Source organism: Melospiza georgiana, chromosome 3 (assembly GCF_028018845.1).
Source record: "Melospiza georgiana isolate bMelGeo1 chromosome 3, bMelGeo1.pri, whole genome shotgun sequence".
Lineage (NCBI taxonomy): Eukaryota > Metazoa > Chordata > Aves > Passeriformes > Passerellidae > Melospiza > Melospiza georgiana.
This window is the reverse complement of record NC_080432.1, coordinates 111,406,962-111,433,423: the sequence shown is the minus strand read 5'-3', so window position 1 is coordinate 111,433,423 and position 26,462 is coordinate 111,406,962. Positions and strand designations below refer to the sequence as shown.

The 26,462-nt window shown below is 36.8% G+C and overlaps 1 protein-coding gene across 1 annotated transcript in view; it reads right to left on the bottom strand.

Moving 5' to 3' along the window:
• Window positions 1-26,462, bottom strand: part of EYS (eyes shut homolog) — a 701,217-nt gene that overhangs the window by 451,253 nt on the left and 223,502 nt on the right. Inside the window, exons 20-21 of the mRNA XM_058021581.1 lie at window positions 20,654-20,851; window positions 17,706-17,827 (exon numbers count right to left, since the gene is read on the bottom strand). Coding sequence (XP_057877564.1) covers window positions 17,706-17,827; window positions 20,654-20,851 — 320 coding nt within the window. The remainder of the gene's footprint in view (window positions 1-17,705; window positions 17,828-20,653; window positions 20,852-26,462) is intronic.

Here is a 26,462-nt window from a genome sequence, read left to right as displayed (position 1 = left end):
TTTGAACTTTCACTCATCCCTACTTTAAATTTATAGAACATTTCATTATAATGCATTACAGGAAAGTAATTTGGAAGAATGAGAACGTGTTTCCCACTCACCTGAATTTGCAACTCTTGTGGCTTGGCTGTGCTTGTTTTCAGAGATATGCCATCCATCTTTACTTTTTAAATTAGAGCAATAAGCACAGAAGTTTAAAATATACTGAAAACTTTCCCATGTATTTACCTCGTACATGTAGACATTTGCTGATGCCCAGGTAATATACATGCCTTGGTGAGAAAGTTCAGCACCTTTTCTATCCAGAGTTTGGCCATTCTGAGCCCAGTGTCACAGCTCCTGGAAGGACATTGGGTACCTGGAACCAGACAGGCTGGGTTTCCCAAAACAGAAATTCCAGTGTCCCCTGATGCTGAGGCACTAGACACAGCCCATTTTTCTAGAATTTACTCCAAGACCAAATGGAAAAATAGTGTTTCAGATGTTTGATACATGTTCTCTGTATTGGAAACTAAATCTCAGCACTCTTTGTTCATACACTAAAAACTTGGATCAGTCTGTTTATCAGGGTTACCTACTGATAGCTGCACCCACAAATGAAAAATTCATAGCAGCTTCTGATTGCAAGGGAATTTCTGTAATACTTATGATCTCAGAATGGCTTGCTACAAGAATCAATACTTTCTGGGAAAAGCACAAATTGTGTCCAACAGTCTAATTTAGTTGTTGCATAACATGATTTAGAAATAAGTCACCAAAAGTCAAGTACAAGCACTCTTTTGAAATCCAAATTATTTAATTGAAAAATCAATGCGAGTCTACTTTTGAGGCTTTTTCTTAAAACTATACTTCACTTAAAAAATTTAGAAATAGGTTGTCAGACAAGAAGTAAAAGAGATGCATTTTATTTTCTCAAGGGTTGCCACCATTTTCAACATGTATTTTCCTACAAGGAAAAGAGAGGGAAAGAGAAACGGGAACTGCAAAAATAAAAACAAACTAGATAAAATGAGGGATGAGAGCATTACCAGCCCTCCTCATTTTTCTAAAACTGTACCAGGTTTTCCCTCTCTGCTTTAGAATGTCTTTGTACTTTGTCTTGAAAATCAGAACATGATTTTAAGAGCACCAGCTCAAGATTTTAGTAATGTGTCTCTCCTTTTCCTGAAAATTAAGGTTAATTATAGATTTTTCAGCATACTAAAGGACTGTTAAGAAGAGATTTCCATTTTGAAACATTTGTACAGATAGAAGAAAAGGGAATAGTATTCTTACAATGAAATCCTAACTTAATACTTCACATTCAAATGTTAAGAGGTGTTTTCTCCTCTTTCTCTATTTTCTTAATACAGAGTTAAAATTAATTTTAGCATTATTTTGGATGAGGCAAGAAAATATCAATCATTTGTGCAGCAAGTTGACTATACTGTGAGCGTAGGGAAATAATACTTTAAGAAATTATTACTTTGGATTTTATGGTTCAATCTGTATTTGGTATGGTAGAGGTTAACCACTCTTTACCTGTTAGCTCATATTTCATGTGAGAGAAAAAAAGGCTTTTCTCTCTGATAGCAGGAAATTTAAAGACGTTCATTCTAATCTTGTAAGGCTGTAAAAATATTTAATCTTAGCTATAACTTTTTCTGTCTCATTTCCACTCCCTGGGAGAGCTTGATCTTATTAAGGGCAATCTTTTGCAATTTGCATTTTTCTGGCCTTCCTGGAGTTTCCCTCTTATTACTTTAATGAAGTTCTATTTCTGGATATTGAAGGTACTTGCCTACAAGACTTCAGGAAGCTCACACTTTTTATTGGTATTGCAAACACTGCACCCACTAGCCCTATTTATTAAATCTATTACAATTTATGATGGTGGTGCAAAGTCAGAGCTTTTCTTCCTGCTTTGGATTTCAGCAGCATACTGATGGGATCAGCAACTCATCAATAAGCCACACAAAAAGATAATTTGTGACTGACATTTTCATAAAAATGTGATATATAATTTTTCTTTTCCTATTGGTGTGATTGCAATTGTGTCATTATTAGACCACTGACCCTCTCTTTCTTTTTCTCTCTTCTCTCTTCTCTCTTTCTCCCTCCTTCTCTGCACCCCTAAAGATGTAGCATGTTCTTCTACTCATGGAATTCTACCCAGGTCCTGGCAGGAACTGGATGAAGGGTAGGATTTGTGCAGCCATTGCAGCTAAGGGGATGATTCTGAAGGGTATTATAAGCCAACAGGATTAAAAAAAAAACCCCAAAACCAAAACAAAACAAAGAAAACTGAAAAACAAACCCCAAATCTGAAGTGCAAACCTAATGGAAATGTGAGGAGACAGTGGTAGATCCTGGAGGGATAAACTGAATCAGAGAGATTTAAATTGGGGAAAGCACTAGAAAAATAGGAAAGGCAAGATAGATAGGAAATTGAAGATTCAGAGCAGCAAGAGCATGAAGGGACGTAAGCTCTCACTAAGCAATCTTTTTTAGCATTTCTAGATCTTTATCAAATCTGATTTTGATCATCTTCTGTTAATGGGTTAAAGTAAGAACTGAGGAATGTTGTGGATAAATGTGTTTCCTGCAGGCTGAAATAAAAAGACTGCAAGAGCACTGTGAGAACTGGATCACCACAGGGTATTTTCTACTGGCCATCTCAGGCATATAAATATTTGACCGTGGTTTGTCAAGACTTATATGCAAGATCCCTACTCTTCTTTTGTCATCTACAGTGTCATTTCCTTTTTTTTTTTTTTTTTTTTTGTGTCCTGAGGTACAACAATTCTATGTGAAATAATATTAAAAAGCTAATATCTGAAAAATCAAAACACATACGTGCACTTAAATATGAGAGAGTATCCAAAAGAGGGCAAGGAAGATGGTGAAGGACCTTGAGGGAAAGCCTCACGAGGTGTGTCTGAGGTCACTTGGTTTGTTCAGCCTGGAGAAGAGGGGACTGAAGGGAGACATCATCACAGTTGCAGCTTCTTTATGAGGGGAAGAGGAGGGGCAGGCACTGATCTCTGCTCTGTGGTGACAGTGACAGGAGCTGAGGTTGTGTCAGGGAAAGTTTGGGTGGACATTAGAAAAAGACTCTTTTCCCAGACAGTGGGGAGGCTGGAACTGGCTCCCCGGGGAAGCACAGACAGCACTGAGTCTGACAGAGCTGAAGAAGTGTTTGGACAATGCTCTTGAGCACAGGGTGTGACTCTTTGGGACAGTGCTCTGCAGCGCCAGGAGCAGGATTTGATGGTCCTTGTGGAGCCCTTTCAACTCAGCATGTTCTGTCATTCTGTGACTTACACCTCCATGTGGTTTAATAAGGAAGGAAATCAATTCTCTCAGTGAAGTCTCAAATAAAAGTTATCCAAAGAATACTTTGCCAATAAATTTTATTCTCACAAATTACTTATTTTTCAGGATAAACATTTTTCACCATTTGCAAACATAATAACCCATGCCAGTGTCATCTTTTTACAAAACTTTAGTATAAAGTGCTTGCTGAAACTCATTCCATTTGTTTGTAACTATATGGTTTCAAAATAATGTTTTGAAATGATGCCTTAAGTTTTAGCTTCTATATTTTTCAGATTCTGTGCTGCTTTAGTGTGTAGTTCTGAGCTTCATATAAAGGGATGGTAAGCTCTGTGAAGTGTCACAGAGTACGGAGACAAAATAATTCCTTCGATAGCTGGGGACCAAGGACAACCAATCCAAATTTCAGATCCAAGAGCATAAAAAATGGTGGATTGAAGAGAGATAAACAAGAGGGATGGTACTTCATGGGCTAAAGCTATACTTGAACAATTAATTCCAATATGCTAATAGACCAGGACATAAAAAGGTGAGACCTCGTGACCGATCTTCCATTTTGTGACCATTTTGAGTTCATTGTGGGTGTAGCCCTGGCTGGGCTCTTGTGCTGCACAAAGTGTATCCATTAAGGCCTTTTAATAAATATCTTCTTTATTTTCTAATTCCATCTAGCCTCTGTTCTAGGTCAGCCTTCACAAGGCATCAGTTTCTGGTAGGAAATCAGGCATCAGAATCAGAGAAAGAATGAGACAGAGGGGATCTTTCTGCATGTACAGCATAAATTTTCTTAAAATATTTTATTAAAAATATTAAGATACAAAAAAGCAAATATTTACCTGTCTTCTAAATAAATAACATTTAAAATTCTTTTTAGTTTTTATATATCTCACTAAATTATACATTCAACTATTTCACTTTGACCATAAGCCCAGTAGAATGTAAAATTCTTAAGTTGAAGTGACAGCAAAAAATTTAATTTTTGATATTAAATCAATACTATTCTGGGTGTAGGTATTTTTTAAATTTTTTTTTTCTTAACTATAACTGAAAACTTTAGTATAGTATTTTTTAAAGTGTAATATCAAGGTTAACTTAGTGGGAAAAAATTGAAACAGTTTCTTAGAATCAGTTGATTTACAAAGGAAGTGCATGGTAATATAATAGTTAAAATACAAATGTAAATAAGTAGTTTATCTCTGATTAAATAGTTGGTTCTGAAAAGTGTATGAAAATGTAGGAAGTATTACTGCTTTAAAACACTGAACATTAGAAGTTATTTTAAAAATAAAAATTATTTCAAGCATTGTCCCTGCTCTTTTTTCACTCACATAATATGTGCATGATGGAAAGATAATACAGCTGAAGAAAACACAGCAGAGCTCTCTAAAATTCTGTACATCTAGAAATCATGAGGTGATTGATAAGAAGTGCACCAGAACATCTTGCTGTTTTGGTATTTCATTAAGCATGCATACTCTGAACAGGAATAAAGAATATTTGTTTACTAATATATATGGGAAAAAACAGTACAAGCACTCTTCTGGATTAGCTGCCACAAATGTACTCAATAATAGATGAAGAAGGAGGTTTCAATTTTCTAAGACAAACAGCATGGTGCTTATTGAGAATACAAACCCTTAATTCATGATGAATAGTCCATCTAAACCATGAAGATGAAAAGCCAACTGGGACTTTTACGTAAAAAGAAAGAAAATGTTTGGAATGACCATTCCATTAGAAAGAAATTTCAGCATAATAAAAAGGACTTAAGTAATGAAGCTGGTGAAGGGTCTGAAGCAAAATTCTCATGAGGACTGGTTGTTTATACTGCAGACATAAAGGCTCAGGGGGACCTTATCACCCCCTGGCACTACCTGAAAGCACAGTTAACAATGTGGAATGGGTGTCTTCTCCAAAGCTACATGTGACAGGAAATGAGGAAATGGCCTCAGGTTGCGCCGGGGAAGATTTTGATGGGATTTTAGAGGAAAAAATATCATGGAAAATGTTATCAAGCAGGAGAATAGGCTGTCCCGGGAGTGGCTGCGTCACCATCTCTGGAGGCACTCAGAAGTTGTGTAGATGGGGCGCTGAGGGACATGGCTTAGTAGAGGACTTGGCCCAGCTGGATTAACAGTTGGACTTGAACTTGGAGGTTTCTACTGTAGCTGATTCTATGACTCTAACCACGGCCTGGACCCATTCCCAAAATACAATTTCTCAGCTATAACCACGTAAGCATTGCTGTGACATTTACATTTCTGGAGAATGATGTTTCCTTAGTGTCTTAGTTTGGATGAGATAGTAATTTTCTTCCTAGTAACTGTCCAGTGCTGTGTTTTGGATTCAGGATGAGAATAACGTGGATGGCATTTTAGTTGTCGCTGAGCAGAGCTGACCTTAAGTCAAGAACTTTTAAGCTTCTCATGCTCTCCTGCTACTGAGTAGGTGGGGGGCACAAGGCTGTAAGAGGACACAGCTGACCCTGATTGACCAAAGGGCAGCTATGATGCCTTGCACAACACACAAAAATGGTGAAAAACTGGCCAAGTTTTGGGTAATAGTGCAGGCCACAGGACATCGGTTTGTTGGTGCTGAGCAATTGGTTTCATTTGCAGCACTTCTCTTCCTTGGATTTAACATCCCTTTCTCTCTTAATGATTCAACTTCAATCATTAAACTTTTCTCAGCCCCCAAGTTTTCATTGTTTTAGCCCTCGAATTCTCTCCCCTGCCCCACCAAGATGTGGAGTCAGCAAGCAGCTCTCTGGTGCTGAATTGCTGTCTGGGGTTAAACCTTGACATAGAAATTAAATCTGAAGTGCATTTTTCTCTCAGCTACATGTTAGAGACAAAAACAGATAACAAAGACATTCTGATATACCCTTGCTAAATAAAGGCTGTGTTTGATGTGTTGTGCTTATCTGACAGTTTAGAAACTGAAGGAAATTTTGGGGTTGAGAATCAACAGCATCATAAGAAAAAAATTTATACATATGACAGTAGCAATGAAATAATTGGGGCAATTAAAAAAATAAAAATTTAGACAACTATTGCAAGGAGGACATATATTCAGTAAAGACAGGGGAGAAAAATCTAAGACTGTAAAATCTGGATTTTCTTAGCATCCATGACATTCAATACATTTTAACTGGATCAAAACTGGTATTATATCAAACAACTATTGTGTATTAATTACCCAGTTTTAAAATCAATTCCTGAATATTTATTTCCTGATATGCATTTATTTGAGCTTTTTTTTGTCTAAACCCAAATTGAGTCTAAATTTCTATCATGCTAAGTAGGTGGGAGTGGAGATGGAGACTGCAGAAACTCCACCTAAACTGGTGGGGTCTTGGTGCACCTCCTGATCAATTCTTCTAATGCTGAAAGCCATGATTAGTATTACAATTTCTCCCCAGTCTTTTCTTTTCTTTTTTTTTTTTTTTTTTTTTTTTCCAAAGGGATGTTTTTATTGCTAAAAAATCACACTAAAAACTTGAAAAACTTGCTTCTTTTGCACAGTTCCTTTTTCTCCCTTTGGTCAGTTACAATTCAGCATTGCATAGAACAAACCTAAGATTCTTTTAATCTCTCTTAATGAAAGGCACACAGCTACTAATAGAAATAGTATAGATTTTTTCTATTGACAAAGGTTTAGTGGAGAAAAACTGAGAGTCTGGAAGGTAGGAAAACGAACTGGGAATACAGCCAAAACCAACAGAAGTAATATAGAGCTGGGAACTTGGAAGCTACAGATGTACATAATGAAGGCTGAGGAGAAAGATTTGAGTTTCTACATGGCAGCAGGTTCTGTGAGAAGGTGTACTTGGCCTACTGCTCGTAATTACAGTTACTAATAAAGTTGACATATTTAAAGCATGTAAAAAACACTGTCTCAATTATTGTTCATTCCTCAAGCATGAAACAAGTATCACAACCTGACTAAAAAGCATATGTCCACAGCCAGAGGAGACTGGGAATGCTGCCTAGGTAATAAAATGAAAATGCCAGACTCTTTGATATGCCTTTTGTCTCTTTCCCCTGTGGGTACACATGCAGAATGTGCATTTTTGTTCTCTATAACACTGGGACTTTTGCTTGCAGATGCTTTTCAGTTTTGGACGTATTCAGAAATCATTTAGTGACAGTCATCCCAGATGTATAACTAAGCAGCAAGTGGCAATAGAGTAAATTAGAAAGTGTATTATGTTTTTCTCTGCTGTAAAAAATACATTGTTTTTCCTAACAAAAGAAAAAAAAATCTAAACAAAAAAAAAATCCACCATCCCCCACTCCCCTGCCCCCAAATCAGCTCAATAAATGAAATTCAGTCTCTTACACTATATTTGTATTTTCAGACGAAGCTAATTTTAATTGATATTTCTGAGCTTATTTTTAAAAAGACTGCATATATTTTATTAGAGATTGAAAACAGTAAAATCAGAAATTATCTGATAATTTGAATCTTACATGATAAATTTCTAACAGTTTTGTGGACTCTAAAATAGTTCTAGAAAATCTGTGAGGTGCAGATATTTGTTTCAGAGGACATTTCAGATACAGCCTACGCACTCATAAACTGAAAGAAGCCAGACCAGTTTGAAAACTTTTGCAATCCTCCACCAGTGATCTTTGTCTTTTATCTACACTGTTTTTATATCTCAGTGATTGCATTTGGGCAAGGTTCTTGAGCACTACTCAGTACCTCAAGGAACACATATCAATAAACAAAACATCTTTGTATTATTCAGAATTAAGGAACTAATAACTCCTTACTAGGCTTGTATTTCATATCTCTAACTAAACTACATCAAGGTAGATGTTACACTGAGATATAAGTCAAGCTTATCATGTGGTGAAGCTACCTAAAGCATCCAGGCACTCACCTCTCAGAGAAAAGGGCATGGTACTTTCTATGGTGCCTGTCAGTGCAGTGCTAACAACGAGCTGGTTCCTTCATGGTTCAGTTCAGTTCAATAACATACCTCTGCCAACTGGCAGACTGTCAGTAAGAGCAGCCTAAACTGAGTTTCTGACATCTTTTAGGGCTCGGGACAATGTGCAGAGTTTTTTCAAAACACAAATGCTGGTTTTCATTGAAATGGTATGGCATGCACTGTTATAGACCAGCAAGAGTTAAACTCTTTCAATCACTTGGCACATTTTGTCTGGCTGTGTTAAATGGATCACTGATTTTTCCAGTGGGCACAAAACCAGACAAACATATGGACAACATTTATAGGCAATCAGTACATTTACACTTAATTTGAGTATCTCAGCTGACTAATGAGGGGCAGACTTAAAGCCAGAGATTTCCAAGCTGTTGTCCATACTGAGATCACAAACTGCTGTTTCAGAAGACTTGTCCTTTATGAATCTGTTGGCCAAAAAAATTTAAAATCGACCGTGTGTTCATATGCTTCTTGTTGTCACGGTTCTTATGGTTCTGACTCATTAGTGTTTTTGTTTACCCAAGGACTAAGATTTGGACATGAATTTCTCATTGGTCCTCAAGTAAATATGCTTTGTCATACAGTGGTCTCAGTGCACACAAATCCAATCACTTTTGAAAGCAACTGAAACAATTTGCCCACCCGATGCTCACCATAAATCCAAAAAACAGCAAGCTTCTCCCCCCAAACAAGCACATAATTTGCAGCCAGCTCTCAATTCTCATTTTTTCACTCTGGGATTATCTATGTTGCTTGCTAATGTAGTATTACACTTAATTTGGGTAATACCCTTAATTCAGTAATATCCTTAATTCAGGTATACTATAAAATATGAGTGAAAGAGACAGAATTTTTCCTTTTTGAGTTTTGGAATCTGAAATGAGTTTGGATTTATGATGCCTTGTGCTCTGATCAACATATACTATGTTTACACAGAATGTCCCCACTGTGACTACTTCATGCTTTCAGTGAAGTACCTACATAACTAAATTTACAGATCCATTTACAGAACATTTTTTGTTTAAGTAAGAAAAGCATAGAAATGTGACCTTAAGTCACATATAATCTAGTGACTAGTAACTAAAAGTCTGATCCTATCCTCACACAAGTCAATCTTAAATGTTTTCTCTCTAAGATTGTATCAAAAGCACTTGAGCTTCCTATCCTTGTATACTCATTTGCACTCAAGTCGAACAGTTGTTAAACTACTGCTGCATTTTCTAATGGAGATATTTTAGTGCCACTTTCTGCTGACGTAATTTTCTCCACCTAAGTGATTTCAACAAGTGTGAACAACCTTTTTATCAATTCTCAATGTAAAAGATTTCTTCAATGCAATTCTAGGACTCTATTTTTGGTTTCTTCTATAGCTGTAAACCATTCTCATAAAGGTTTATATCGCTGTTGTGAAAGGTACATATTAACCTGTAGGTGTTTTGATGAGATACAGGTATCAAGTTTTTGTATTGGAAAATCATACATAAGTAGACACTGGAAGGGACCTTTGGAGATTGTCCAGTTCCCCTGTTCCATTGCCCTGTTTACAGCAGGATCAGCTATAACAGGCTGCTCCGAACCTCATCCAGTTGAGTTTTTGATAAATCCAAGGATGGGTACCTCACTTCGAGGCAACCTATTTCAGAGTTACCTTTATACTAAAAAATATTTTCTTTACATTTTAATGGACCCAGCATTATTTCAGTTTGTGACCTTTGCCTATTTGACTGGGGACCACTGTGAACTGAGAAAATCTGGCTCTGTCTTCTTTACTTGCTAGGGTACTGCAGGGGTTAATGTATTGGCACCTCAGATGGGCACACAGTCAGACTAATTTCTCAGAAAAAGTGTGATAGTTTTCTTCATGACTCTGTCCTCTTGGCATCTCCCTTTTTTGTGCATAGAGAGAAGCAGGCCCTCTGCAGTCCTAACATGTTTATCAGAAGGTCTCTCTAAATCATTTGCACCCTTTTCTTGACAACTGAGTCTGTGACTTCACTTGATTTTGGTTGACCAATCTCTTGTTGTCAAAGATACTTCTGTCCCTTTTGATCAACTCAATCCCACATCTTCCTAGCCTCAGTCCTGTGGGAAAGTCCCACGGTCCTGAAAGATGAAACTCTTTTATCCATACCAGTTATGTAAGTAGCTGTTGACCAGCAGCATTTACCCACACTCTCTCAAGCACTTCCTCTCATTGTCAGGATTGTAGGGAAAAAACATTGGAGCGACCATGTCCTTTGTCATGCTTCTGGAGACGTGGAGTCACCTATGGTGTGTTCCAGCTCTGCTCTAGCCCTGTCATTAGTACCTACATGGAAGAGCAGCAAGAGATGATAGTGCCAGGGCTGGAAAGGGCTTGTTAGTCTCACCACGGTATCCCAAATCCAAGCCCTTGGAAAGCAGCAATCCTACTTAAACAACAGGTTTGTTACACTGGCAGATGGGGACCCTCATCCCCAGCGCGGAGTGCCCCCGTACTGCTGCTTGCTGTTCTCTGTTGTGCTGCTGAATGCTTCAGGCTCAGCTGGTTTGGACACTTTTTTGGCATAACTCCCAGTCCCTCATCTGCTACAAGGACAGTGAACCGGTTCCACACAATCATTAAATAAAATACATAATGAAATTTATAAATCCTTTTCATGTTTTGTTGCTTCTTGGTTTCACCTCAGGGGGAGTTCTGATGAAATTCTCTTATATTTCCTTTCTTGGTTTGTTTTTGGGTTTGGTTGTTTGTATGCTTTTTCATTATTCCCACTACAGAAGGTCTAGCAATTCCTGAATAAAAATCGTGGCAATAATTGGCATTTCCTCAGTTAGGAAAAAAAAAAGGGAAAAAAAGGGGACAAAACATAGGTGGAATGCAGGGAATTGCTTCATTTCACCTCTGTATCTCAGTCATTCTTGTTCTTCAGACACTCAATGGTTCCACTGAGCATGTGTGAATGAGTGAAAACCAAACATGACATTCAGAATTTTTCCCAGGGAAATTGCAGTGGTATTTATACTTCAGACTACATTATAGATATTTGTTAAGAAAGCGAGTCTATATTGATGTGGTAAAGCTTTTGTTTAAAATAATCTGCTTTGCCTATAAAAGAAACATATTTCTGTACAAATTAAGCTCAAAACCAGTACTAGATTGAAATATGAGAGATACAGTGTCTGATTAGAACAGAATTAATCTGGATAGAAATACCTTTTATTGAGACATCCAGGGGATGCTGGCTGGTATTAAAGCTGTACTGAAACAAACATAGTAAAGCATTTATGCAATAGATCAAGTCTTTGCCTTAGCATAAAAGTTTCATGAATTATTAAAAATATTACTAGAGAACCCTAAACAAGCTTTCTTTTTTTACAACAGATCCTAAAGGTAATGAAGATGCCTGACTATTTTAGAACCTTGGCATCATGTCTCAAAGAAGAGAATGCATATGCAATTAGTGCTTCAGAAAGCTTCTAGTGAGCCACTAGTTCTGATAGGTGTATGTGCAGGTGTGTCGCTGCTTAGGGTTTCAATAGCCCTTGCAAAACATGTTTGAAGGCAGGACTTGAAGTAATGTGGGAGAGTAATGAGGAAATATTCAAAGTCTATCATGATTATTTTGAAAGGAAATTTTGGTCAAGAGTTTTGATTTCAGACCAACCTCATATGACATAATCTTGCATTTTCACAATTCCATAATAGACCTGCGGAAATCAATTAATAGGATTGCTCACTAAATGAATGAAATGTTTTCCCAGTGCTTTCAGAGTCAATTCTCCTGTAAAAGAGTAAACTATTAGAACAATCTTAAAAATTACTTTCTTTGGGAAATATCTCAGCATATTTCAGAATTTTATTATGCAAAAAACCAGATTCTATAAAAACATGGTATAGCTTTAATATAATACAGCTTTTTTTTTTTTTTTTTTTTTCTCTGAAAGAGGTTACCTAAGCAACAGAAACAAGAGCAATTGACTCTTACAACAAGTGGGTCAGTTCCTAGTAGTACAAGACCTGGTAAATTGTCACAGGTGCTCTTCAGCTCCCTCTTTTCAATTTTCATAAGTGAAAAAGGAAGGGGGTCAAATGATAACAAACAAACAAACAAATAAATAATACTGCAAGGTATGGACCCTGGGCAGGGTCACCTTCCACTGGATCAGGTTGTTTCCAGGGATGGGGCATCCATGGCTTCTCTGAGCAACCTGGTCCTGTGACTCATCACACTCACAGTAAAAAAATTTTAGTCTGAATCCTTGGAACAGAATACTGAAATCTAAAGGAGAACAGATAGAAGAACTCTAAGATAACTAAAAGAAATGGGATAACAAGTCTTTCTCTGGGCCATTTTTTTTTTCCAAGTGCTACATAGTTTTCCCAAGCCTGAAGAGGTTAGCAGCTAAAGAGACCTAATGAAACTAGAAAATGACCTCCTAGTCTTTGCATGACAAACATTAATACATAACTTGTCAGTTGTACATGTTTTATGTGAATTATTTCACTTTGGCTTTTTTTTTTTTTTTTTTTTTTTTTAATACCAAAAGAAATAAGAGACTTTTCTTTATTCCTGCAGAGCTTATTTTGTTGTGAAAGAGATACCATACTGTCATTCATAATTGATGGCGTGGAAGTAAGATTCGCATTTTCTCTAGAAAAGTAAACAGGTGCAAAGCTATTTAATATACTTTAAGCAAAAGAAAACACCCTTGCTTCTATATGGAGAATTTATTTAATATTTAATTAATTCTTCCAGTTAATTATTGTGTGTTGTGTTGCAAGGACATATACGTGGGAAGCTTTCAGAGAGTGACTGAGCACCGATGGATTTCACCATTAAACTTGTTTCAGAATCATTTCCTTGTGGACCCATGCCTATGCATGACCTTCTGCTCTCTAAGTCTGCTATGTACATGCCATTACGTAATTCTCTGCAGCTAAGTTTCCTTTTTTAGAATTCCCTTCCCTATGAATCAATGACATTTTGTAGTTTCAAGTCTCTCTAATACCACTGCCAGTCTTTTAATGCCTTCAAAGGTAGAAACTCTTCATTTCCCACCTCAAGCGTAACATTAGTCTCCATAGAGTGCACAAATCAAATTAGGGTTATGCTTTCCACGAGTAGGCCACAATTCTCCAGCTTCTTCCTTATGTTGAGAAGTTCTTCACTTCTTCCCCTGCTGTCACTGATTTTGTGTGTCCAGCCTCCTCACTGTGGGCAAAAATTAAAGCACACCATCTGGGACTACCTTCCTGTATCTTTACCACATTGATTTGCCTTCTGTTCACAAGTCTCATTGGAAAGCCAATCTTTAGCTTCCTCTTAATCTCCATTTCCTCCACTCTGTGACAGTATTATTCATTCGGTAGAGTATTTAAAATTCAGTTTATGAAAAAGATAATAGAAGGCTTTCACTCCTATGGTATTTAGTGATCTCGTTGGTTGAAGTTACAAATTTTATATATATCTGCATCTTCTTTCAAAAAAGATCAAATTAAAACATGTTAAAATAATGTCATAAATTAAACAAATAAATAGAAATATGATACTTATTTGCCAAAATCATCTTTCAATTAGATGAGTAAAGCATAAATATCATAATCACTCTATCCAGGTAATGTATAATACCACAGATCAATACCAAGGACAATATCCTAAGTCAGTAAATCAATAGTTAATTTTGTGTATTCCAATGTCTCTGACTCAACTGGACTTATTAGAGCATAAAGGAGTACACCAAATAATGACTAAGTTTTCAGTCTTATTACTGTTATATTCGCTATAGTACAAGGCAGAGGAGTGAGATATTTCAATAGATCTTGAAAAATCCTTTTATTGACGGAATATGTAGAAACTGTTCCTTTTTATTTTTAGCTAAATGTAAATGGAAAATAAAACATTTCAGGGATAGAGAGTCAAATCTTTGGGGCAGCACACTGAGTTGTATCAGCAGCAAAACTTTTCAGAAGAACTGCTGCAGTTGCTAGTTTTGGGTTGAACTACAGCTGCTGTATAGTTCTTCTCCAGGATGTATAATTGGCAATATGAAACTTTTTTGTCCCGCATTCACCACATGGGCACTCTCAATGAGGTCAATGCAAAAGTTTAAGTCACACAGAAGTCATCTTGAATTTATTTGGCCCGGGGACAATTAAGAGCTTGTCGTTCGTTATGTACCCTGGACGCCATTCATGGTAAGTGGTCTTTTAGTTAAGTTGAGGTTTCAGACCAACTTCTGTAGCAGTGCTCATTTGCTTTGTTTAAAGCTTAGAGAATTTCCAGTCCCACAGAAATCTAGAAACTTCATTGATGCAGACCTATCTGCAGACCTTTTATTTCCTTTCAAATGTCAGATCACCTGCTCTCATCACCTAGGAAGATGATCCTCCTTAAGCACTTTGAGTGCTTCTCAATATTTTAAAATAAGTTATAGGCTTTAGAGATCATTATTATTCTTTTCTCTGTTTAGCATAAAGCACAAAAAAATCAGTTTTACAAGGAAATTAAGTGTAGTGTACCAATTTAGGAAATTGTTTTAAGTTAGTCCAAAGACCTGACTAATTTCTTTTTGGGTAACTTAAGCTTTTAACAGTTAGGTACCATGTACTTTATTCCTCAATGCCAGACCTCTTTTCAAATCTTTTTCACAATTTATGCAATGAACTAACCTACTTGTTCTTGAAATTTAAACTGTCAACTTTATTTTTTTTTTGCTATTAAAAAAAAAAAATGTATAATCTCTCTCCATCCTTCACGTAAGCCTTCCATGCAATCCAGAACATAAGTTCCTAAAAGACCTGAATTACATTATTTCACTTTGTTATATGTACTTTTTTTTTCTCCCTTATCAGTTTAAAAACAGAAACCAAACAAGAAAATATTTTTTCTTCCCGTTCAAATTAGCATTATTGTCCATTGTTTTATTGCAATGCTTATTTCCATTACATTAAATGTTATGGAAAGGGAAATAATTGCCTTTAAATTCAAAAGGATAGAGAGTTAATGACAAGAAGTACATGGGACTGCAATGCAAGCATTATCATATAACTATAACTTTACCTACAGTTTATTTTCTTTACTTTACTTTGTGGTAAGTACAGAGAAATAATAGCTTCCAGAAACAAAGCTCTAAAAGAAACATCTATTATAATTTTCTGCATGAGTCTCCACATACAATAAAGTGACAGGATTTGCATTATAATTTGACATACAGAATAACACAGGCAAAAATTGAATTCAGAGCTATTGTTAAGATACTATTTTCTTATCTTTTTTTTTTTAAATGCAAATACCCCAAAATAATGTATTGTGTTATATAGACTGTATACATGATCTGATCTTATATAAATCATTAGGGACAACACATCTTTTTGTCCCCCAACAATACCTTGAATTAATTATTTTAACTTTTTAAAGAAAAATGTGCAAATTACTCTGGTGAAACTCTACCATAAGGTAGCCATTATTCAGATGCTGGCTGGGCATCAGTGATCACATGGAAGGTGTGAGACATTGCCTTTGAATCACAGGATTTGTTTTATTATTTTTTCCTCCTCTCTCCTTTGCTTTTTAAGCTATCTCAACCCACTGTTTTTCTTCTGTTTGCTCTTTTTCTTTTGTCTTCACCATCCCATAGGAAGGTCAGAGTGAGTTAGTTGATGTGTGGTCCTTAGCTGGCAGCTGGATCAGCCCCTCACGAGCGTCATTTCTTGTGCCTGCTCTTCCTGAGGCATTGCTACGATAAAATTGTTATCTAATTTCAAGGCTCTGTATTATACCACATTACCAACACCAAAAATGAAGGATACATATTGCAAGTGTCATTCTGACAATGGTAATTTATCCTTACCTTGAAAAAATGCATCAAAGGTATTTGAGCTGCGTGACTGTAGAACGAAGCTTCTATAAGGGTAACTGATTAATTATTCCCAAGCCACCAGAGGGTCTAATATGACTGACAGTGGCCTGTTCTGTCATATGATAACTTGCTGGTATGTAACTCTTGGATAACTGGAATTTTCAGATGCAGTAGAAAATCCGAATCTCCTTATGCTGATGTAGTTGTGCAATTAAACTTTGTATTTCACCTATCCTGATCTCCCACCAGAGAAGGTTTAGACTGGATATTAGGCAAAATGTCTTCATTAAAATGGTGTCAAGGATTAGAACAGGTTTCCTAGGGAAGAGATTTAGTCACCAATGACTTGAGGTATTTATTTACCAGGTGTGTACGTGTGGCATTCAGGGACGTGGCTGAGAGATGAACTTGGAGGTGTTAGGCTTACAGTTAGTTACCCTCAGGATTTGTCAGAAAAAAAAAAAAAAAGCAGTTTCTTTATGCAGGTACTAAGAAAAGCAAGCAAGCAAAAACAGACAACCAACCGCAAAAAAAGCAAATCAACAAAGAAACCAAGCAAGGGAAACCCCCAAAATCCACATGTCTCATACACTTCAGGGCTCCTGAAATCGCAAACACTTTCAGCAATAGTGTACAGTCAGTGGTAACCACAGGGCTGTTCTGTTCACCCAAAGTGAAGATTCCAATGGTGGACAGCTGAACTGTGGATTGTGCTGCCTATGTCCTCAGTGATCTTTGGTTGGTGATTAGTTGTTTAGTTGATTCCATATATAGTCACCTATATTTAAGCTTCATAATATGATTTGAATTCTACATTTATCAGTTTAGTATTCTCACAAATGTGCTGGTAGAAACTAGAATAAGATAGAAAAAAGTTGTCCTTTCTTCCACTTTTTTTTATTTTTTTAACTAGTAATTTCTCTGACAGTCTGAATGCTTCTTAAGGAAAATATTCTTACTGTATGATCTTAGTGTCTCTGTTGAGTACGATGAAAACAAATTGCTTCTTGACAGATTCCTGGAAGGAGTGCCAGAGAACATGGGCCACCTCTGGTGTTGAAGTTTACACCATGTGAATCTCTGTCATCTTTCCTCTCATGGAGGAATCAGGTGATAGAATGATTTTATTTCTAGGACATGTTATTTCTAACACACTTCATATCTTCGAAACAAATGTATCTGTGTAATTTTGAAAATAAATGCTGAAGTACTTGAAGTAAATCAGTTTTCTTGGGGAAGATACTTTTTAAGTCCCTTTGAAGCCAGTGCAATTGGTGTAAATGAATATTCCTGTCACTTATAATGAGGTCACAAATACACCTAGTAGAAAATTTTCTGTGCCTTTTGAATTCCCTGTATAACCACATTGACCTAGTAATTGCTTTTAAATGATAAAACCATTCCTCTTTCCCACTGCCTGTAAAATTACAAATAAACAAAAATACCAGTGTCTGGAAAGTAAGATTCTAAAGCCTTTGATATGTGGATGTATGGATCAAGAGGACATTTAGAACCAAGAAAAATATTGCTTTAGGTTTTAGAATGATAACTTAAAGTTCATATTAATTTAAAAAATTGCCAAATTGCTACTCACCAGATGTAGATCAACACATGTAGAATTGTGTTCACAAGCGTTGACTATGCAGTCATCAATGTCTTGGTCACATTTCAATCCTGCATATCCTGGGTTGCACAAACAATAGAAGCCATCGACAACTGCAACAGAGACCAAACTTCAGTACTAAGAGTCATAACAACCGAATGTAGTAAATTTACTAAGTTCCAGTTAAATAGTATCTGGAAAAGATTAGGACCAGGTTTACTTAAAACATGTTAAAAAAAATGGAGTAAATAAAATGTCATCTCAAAATACCTTTTAAATATGGAAGCAGATTCATGTACTGAAATATTTACACAATGGAAATATTTTGATTCAAGAGTTATAAATCAATGAGTTAAAAAGTGATGCTATAAGTAATGAGTAATCTTCTACAACAAAACAATCACAAAATACATAACATTCTAGCTTCAAAATGAGATCAAAATAAGATATGGCAGGCAAACAATGTTTGGTTTATTGGTTGCTTTTAATGTAGTTATTGCTATTGTAAGGAATGCCTCATATTATACCACTATATTAAGAGAAAACTTACTTGAGTTGAATTTTTCTATGACTCTTGTTAAGAATAACAAGCTAATCATATGAATTCTGTCTCTTTTTCGTCATTAGTAATCCAAATGGTGAAGAATCTTTAGAGTGCTCCATCCGTATATGGAGTTCATGACAGAAGGAATCACATTTCTTGCAGGTCTGCATCATTTTAACCTCAAAGGGGTCCCTGGGTTCTTCATTATCTCTGAGATTTACCATAGAATCTATTCTACCATCGTGTCTGTACACACAGCTGCTACTGTGTTCATTAAATGCTTTTAGTCCTTCAGCACAGGAGTATTATTCATATGCTAAAAGCTTCCCAACTTTCTTAGAATTCCAGCTTTCTGCAGCCAGCGCACATAGGGTAGAGGAACTCAAATGTCTGCATGATAAAACTCAAGCCAGAGGCACCCCAAGGACAAGCTGTTCCCCTAAAATCTGGCACTTTGTCAGCATGAAGAACTTTAATACAGCTCATCTGAATTCCAGTTCAAAAATATCTCTAAACCAATGTAGACCACATAGAAAACATCTGTAAATGTAATAGGAGATAGTCTTAGCTAGATAGAAAATGAAGTCACTCACCTTATTCCCAGATAAGGAAATACATACTTTTAAAGATATTTCATTGAAACTTATTTTTATTTTTAATTTAACCAGGAGAGTTTTAGACAATGATGAATTTAGTAATTTGGGCTCAGCTCTTTACGATCTCATCTGAAACCAGTAGGCTGATTATGTCTTCTGCAAATTTTTCTAAAAAATATAGATTTCATGGAAATTCGTAAATTTTTTTTTTTTTTTTTTTTTTGAAAAAGGATGTGAGGAAAAAGTAGAGATATATAGAAGCAGACAAACATGGTTACTCAGGGCTTAAAGTGTGGACCCTATGCGGACAAGTTGAGCAGGCTTGCTTAGTATTAGACGTTTGGGGAAGTGTTCATAGTGAGAGGGCTATTTAACAATGACTTCCAGGATACTTGCACAAGTGACAGAGCTGAAATCCCTTGCTAGTGCTAGGAGGTATTATGAGGCAATGGCCAAAAGTTGCAGCTCGGGAGATTCGAATGGAACTGGAAGAGTGTGAGAACTGCCAAAGTGGGCAATTGGCGGAATACACTGTAAGAATCCGCGTCTCTTGGGATGCTGTTTGGGTCCACTCCGGCTAGCTCGGATCGTAGCCCACGCTGTCTGACATGGACGAAAGCAGAGGACAAGAAAGGCTCTTTTCCATGAGGGAATGAGTGTCCTGTGTATTGGCTTGGGAAGAGACACTGCAGGTTCTGGCTGCCTTCCAGGTGGAAAAGAGGGCGTGACATTCCTGCAGAGGACCTCTTCCCCCAACCCCATCCTGAGGAGGACGTCAGAGGGGAAACAGGACCTGGCCAATGGGATACCATTGAGGAGGGGCAGGGAGAGGGGGAACCAGGGCTCAGACCACCAGGGGGTGTAGCAGAGAGGTACATCAGGGAAAAATTATGTGATGGGAGAAGAGAAATAACAATCTACGTTACGTAACATACTCAGTACAAATTTCCAATCGCCCAGTGAAAAACAACTAAATAAACTATTTAGTGCAATACAACAATACGCTGTCCCAAAGAGTTTGTGAAATTTCTGTCCCTCTTTGAAGGCTTTCAAAACTCTGCTAGGAAAATTCCTGACTGACCTGTTCTATCACTGTTAACAGTCTAGCTTAGTGCAGGGTTGACTACATGACCTTCAAATGTTTTTCACCTTTCCAGTCAGCATTCTAAGATTCTCTGAAGATTACTACTATTTTTTTTCATTTTTTAAACAAGTATAGAAAGTGTCAGATAGATATCAAGAGCCCTATAAAACTTTCAAATAAGTACTCCATACTAAGCTTGGCCAGCCAATACAGACAGAATATAGTAGGGTAATCAAGTTGCTTTTAAAACTTTTCAGTACATCTTGCAATGAAAGATTAAGTTCCACAGTTACATGCAGAAGGTAAACAGGTACACCCTTTTACATTAGTTTAAAATTAAACAGAATTTTTCACTTATTAGAATTATGACATATAATGCCTAAGTGCTCCGTGAGCTCTTTTTCAGCACCTGAATATTCTCCCATGAAATGCACAATATAAGATGTTTTTGGTTAATTTAGGTATCAAAGGAGACAGCACAAATCTCATTAAAATTTCTCATTAGCTACAATTCTGACCCCCTGAACACAAAAACCCCAGTGCCGGGAGTTGAGGCATTTTGGCAAAAATAATCCTTCTGGTTCAGGCTGTGAAGCTTCAGACAAGCTAAATTTCAGTAAATTATCCACTGTTCTCCCCAGAGCAGCTCAGCAGCCACAGACACTTCAAGAGAAAGACTGCCCTACATTAAAGGGAGTAACCAGACTGAACTCACTGTCATAGCAGTATCCGTGCAGGCAAGGGTTAGAGCTGCACTCATTGACATTGATCTCACAGCGTGGACCTGCAAAGCCCTTCACACACTGGCAGTGGAATCCAAGGGGAAAAACGTCCAAATTCATTTCTTCTATGCACACAGCTCCATTCTCACAGGGATTGCTGGCCTCACAAGGCCTAAACTCACAGTTCAAACCTGAAAAAGAAAACGGCAAAGCTGTCAGTGTTAAATTAATGAATATATCCCTGCAGCTGCTGTCTATTATGAGCTTTATTTTCTTTATAACTGTGGTTAAAATCGAGTAGGAGGGTCTCAGAGGTACATATATGTATATTACCATGCAGAAACATCTATTTGCTTGGTATTATTTAAATAAAAAGACAATTTATATTTTGTTTATATTACTTTATATGATACAATACATTTTAAAATCTAATAGCTATCTCACAGGTTTTGATAGATAGATATATCTTCCATCTTTTCTCTTAACCCTTGTGCCTTGAACAGCTCAAAAATGAAATTTTTTAGAATGTATTTAAAAACAATAAATTAATTTTGATTGAAGCTTTCTGCTATTTTGTCTTGATAACCTGTTTTCACAACTACCACGTGAATTGTTCATACATTAACCTACAGTAGTGAACATGAATTAAATATATGTAACATTGTATTATAGTTCCACTTATCATCCATGACTGAACACAAGTTATTTTACTGAAAATATGTACTTATTTAATCATGACTGATAACCTTCTTTATTTATAAAAATTCCATATAATAGAAAATCTCGCACAGTGCCATTGTACTCTTTCCTTACTAACACTCTTGTATAGCAGATTACATACATTTATTTGGACTACCCAAGGAACTGTGTGATTGTGGATCTTGGGTCACAAATGCCCTCATCTAAATCTTTAATTTGCAAAAATTAGATAAAAAGAGATTTAAAAATCCATAAATCGAGCCCTAATTTGTTAGAACATAAAACACTGTTTCATGTTTTCCAGTACTGATAATGGGAATGAGGGTGGCAGAGACAACTGATATCAAATGGGTTTGGCTTTGTAAATCTGCCTGCATTTTCAGTCGATGCTGCTGGAGGCAAGTCTGTTCTTTGAGGCTTACTTTCAGACAGTGCTTGGTGACTCTGAGGGCTGTAACAAACTGTACACAAGCCCCTTGAATCCCTTTGAAGCCTTCCCATAACTACTGAAGCTGTGTCTATCCCATGCTTTCTGGTGGAGCTTCCCTGGGTTTGCTGTGCTCCAAGCCTTCTGCGCTTCACCAGCGCCCTTGCCTTCCCTGTGGTTGTCCAGCCATTCCTTTCTGCAGCAGTTTCTCCCTGTCCCAAAAACCCCAGACAGGCTGTAACTTTAATCCAGTGATGGGCATGGCGACATGACAAGACAAAACACCTGGCTAGTCATGTGGAAGAAATAATCCACACAGTTACATTAGGGTGGGTTGGTGGCTGACAGATGCCCATCCAGCCCACTCTGTCACTCCCTCTCAGCAGGCAGGTGGAAACAATAAGAGAGAAAACCTTGAGGACCATGATAAAAATAGGGGCATCATTTACAAATTACTGTCATGGACAAAATAGAAACAACTTGAGGAAAACTGATTGAATTAACTGCCAATTAAAAATAGCACAGGATTGTAAGAAGCAAACACAAAGATAAAAACACCTTTCCCCACCCCTCTTTTCTTCCCAGACTCAACCTCACTCCTTCACTTCAGACTCCTCTACCTCCTCCTTACCCATGAATAGCCTGGGGGGATGGGGAATGGGAGCTGTGCTTATTCCATGGCAGCTCTTTGACCCTGGCACTTCTGGCTGTGTCAGTGCAGACGCCCCACAGGCCACAGCTCCTGCCAGAAGCCTTCATGATAATGAAACAAACACTGTCCAAAATGTCAGCAGGACTGTAGGTGAGCTGACTGCTTACTGTGGGACGGCCATTTAAGGGCTGAATTCTAAATGCTTTTAATAACAAGTACATCAAGTAGGAATAGAACTGAGGTTAAAAAAAATCCAACAACCCTTTGACCCCAGTAATGATGCTGACAAAAGAGGAAAAGGCAACACAGGTTGTTCCCTGTCTTTATGCTTATGATCTCTCTGATGCAGGATGATCCTGCTAAAGACAGCCAGCACTTTCAGAGCTGGAATTCATGAAATTGCACAGCAAAAGAAGCCATATGGCTCATTGAGATTTTGCCCTCAAGTTTCCATATTTATATCACAACAGCTTGATATGAGTGAAAACCCTGCTGATTCCTAAAGTGGAATAACACAAATAAGCTTAACACATGGCTCACAATCCTAAATGGAAATGACAGATGATCCAGTAATGCAGTACTTAATTTTCTTTACCTGGAGAGGCAGCTTTACGTTTTCATCTACCTTCTGTGCATTTCCTTTTCTCTTTATACTCATTCAGGACCCCATTTATCTGTTTTTCAGCCACACCTGCTTGAGTTCCTGCACATTGAAAAGAACTGTGCTTTGAGGAAATGGTCTTTCAAGATAAGTCAGTGGGCTCAAGACAAATCCTTTTTCCCTTCAGTGCAATCTCTAATGGGAGCTAGCCAAACAGAATTCTGAGCTAATGAAAACCAGCTCACTGAAGTTTGGAATCATTATTGTGCTACTTGAATTTTGCATTTCTCTCAAGATTATGAACTCTACCATCTCACTGCCATTATTGCCAGTTGCTTCCTACCTCTACATCCTAAGCTTCCTCTTGCTTATTCACAAATACAGAGTACAGTTTTATCACCCTGCAATTGCTTAAAAAATTTGGCAATATGATGAATTATTTGTGTCTTTCCATGTTGTCTTTTCAGCAGAAGTCAGTGTGGTAATATCCCAAGGAGAACTAATGCTCCTAAGTCTTTTTTCCTGTTTCCTAAAGATGACTTCATAAACTTTTTTTGATCAAGCTATCTGTAGAAGACATCCACATGAAATGTGTACATTTCTTTAAATGGTCGCCATTCCACTCCGCCTGATCTACTTGAGTGATGTATCAATGAAGTTTTGCCTGCGACATTAATCAGAGGTTAACCTCCAGGATGCTTATCTCCCTGTCAGCAGTGCTGGGGAAAGCTCTATCTGAGCCCCCACAGTTTGTGCCCCTGCTGCTGGAGTGCCCTAGTCACCTTTGATATGCTCTGGGTATCTGCTGGCATTGTCATTGGTGCTGTCATGGACAAGCAGCAAAAGCAAGGAAGCTCTGATAATCAGCCAAACTTTGGTAATCTCTTCCCCACATTAAGATCTCTGACATGCAAATAAACCTCATCCAAGATCAGCTCTGGTCCCCTGGTACCTCTCTCCCTCAGAGAAGTGTTATCTGTCAACCATTGCTTTGTTTTAGTGGTAGTGATGAGGATGCATGTGTCAGACTCAGCTTGCTTGGCCTTCCAGATAAAACCCCTTATCCAAGCAGCCAGAAGGAATCCTCTTCCAGCCTTCATAGCTGCAGAGACTCTTTTCCCCCATGCCTGAGTGTATCCTCTGCCTACCCTGATCTTGTGTTCCCATCCTGCTGCTGTGGGTATCAGGCTTTCTCCCTTCAGGGAGCCTAAGAAAAGCTTATTCACCTTTCATTTTGTAATCACTGCTCCTGCATAGCCTATTCTTATCCGCCAGGTCCTTCCCCTGGCCGCATGGAAACTAAACCAGGATGCATGGAGAGGAGCTCACTCTCCTCCTTCCTCCCATGGTGTTCTGCAAGTAGGAGCATGAATCTGGCTCAAGGTAGCTCCCCAGAAGGGTAAGAATTTCAGTGATAATTTGTGTAGATTTGAAATTACCCCAAAACTATTTCCTGACAAAAAATAGATTTTCCCCCTTTTAAAGGATATACGGAAAACAAATTTCTACTTTCATTATAACTATAATAGAGTGAAGAAAATTAAATTAACCTGAAACTTATAAAGAATGGTGAATTAAAATATGGCCATAAAAAAGTTTACCAAATCAGGCTAAACCACATGGAATGACATGTTAGTTGCTATTAATATTATAATCTTTTTAGTGCCTTGTTTCAAACAATATTCACCACCCTTTAATTAGATAGTCAATATCCTTTTTCTCCCACCCAGATGTCATGCACAACATTGCATGAAAAATCTTTTTTTCTGCTGCTGTCAGAAATGGTAGAAGTTTTATTCCCATTCCAACTGGAAGATTGGTAAAACAAAAAGATAATAAAATAATAAGACTCTGTCCATCTAACTGAGTTCTTTTCTCTGAATCAATTAGTTTTTTAACTATCAGTCTTGAGAGTAATAAGACTATTCCGTTACTCAGAGAATCACAACTGTTTATATTATCTGAATATATTTTTGTTAAGCAATTAGTTATCAATGCTAATCAATACAAGAAGCAAAAAAACCAAGAAAATAAAATTGGATGAGTTAATGTAGAATTTTTTTTGAAAATGCATATTCACACAAAAATTAAGGGTGGACAGGAGTAAGTTGCATAGGAGTAGGCAGTAGAGGTTGTACACTTGCAAAACAAGTTCACTTGCTGCTGCTGCTCTAATATCAACTTTTTTTTTTCAAAGCTGTAAAAAAGATGTATAATTAAGGATAAATCAAACAGCAAACAGTCTGTAAGTTAATTTTTTAAATAAAATAGCTTAATCTTAAAGCAATTTTTATGTTTTCAGCATTTTCTCTCTCTTCTAAATATTTGTTAAAGATTTTCTGAACAAATATTTTTGTACAAATGTTTTATTGTTGCTGATTAATTTCAACAAATCTATTTTGTTCTAAACATGAAACTTTTCACTTGATCTGAAAAGTTTGTGAAGCAGCAGGTCTGTGATTGTTGACAGAAAGGAATGCTGTGCCAGGAAAACAGTTTATAAACTGTCTTCTCTCCATGACATATCAGAATTTTTAAATTCAGAGTAAAGAGGTAATGTTCATTAAACAGTTTAATGAAAAAAAGAGAATGTCCAACAGATGAAATGTGAAATAATCCATCACAGAAGTTCATTGATTAATTAATAAGTTCAGGTAGTCTTCACAACTGTGCTTATTTCCTTTAGACAGATTTAAGCTTTTCACTTGTTTAATTCTAGGCTATATTTTATTGATTATAGATCATATAATAGATAATACATCATCTTTAATGGGCAACTAAAGGCCTCTCTATTAGAATAAACCTGAACAAACCTCAAAAGTATATGCACAAACAATTAAATTAAACAGCCTGCTGAAGGACAATTTCCTTCACAGTAGCACAATATATTGCAGCAAGTATTATATGTATTTATCTACATTTAAGCATATACTAATAGCATATAGTATGCTTCTCTATGAGCATACTACATATAAAACAATTAATAGTTTATTTGGAAAATATTCTCTTTTTTTGGTTTAGGAGTGAGAAACATATTGCATGTTTAGAAATTTCATTCAGCCGATATCAATGAGTTTCCTTTTCTACTGTATTTGCTTATAATACTTCTAGGATAGAATTTCTAAATACCAGAAATGGATACTGAAAATAGATTTTATTTTGCTGAAATAGACTATCTTTTAGGGGTATTGCTAGAAGTCAAAAGCTTAATTTATAAAAATGACATAGAAAATAAATTGCCTGAAATAAATTTCTATTTCTTTATGTGAAACTACTGATATTTGTTTGTTTTATTTGCTCAGCATAAATGTGTACATGAAATGTTTTGATGTGCAGTACTGAAATTTCCTATAATCAAAAGCGACATCTCTGCAATGTTGTCATTTTTAGGAAAATAATCTAATAAATAAAACATTTGCTACT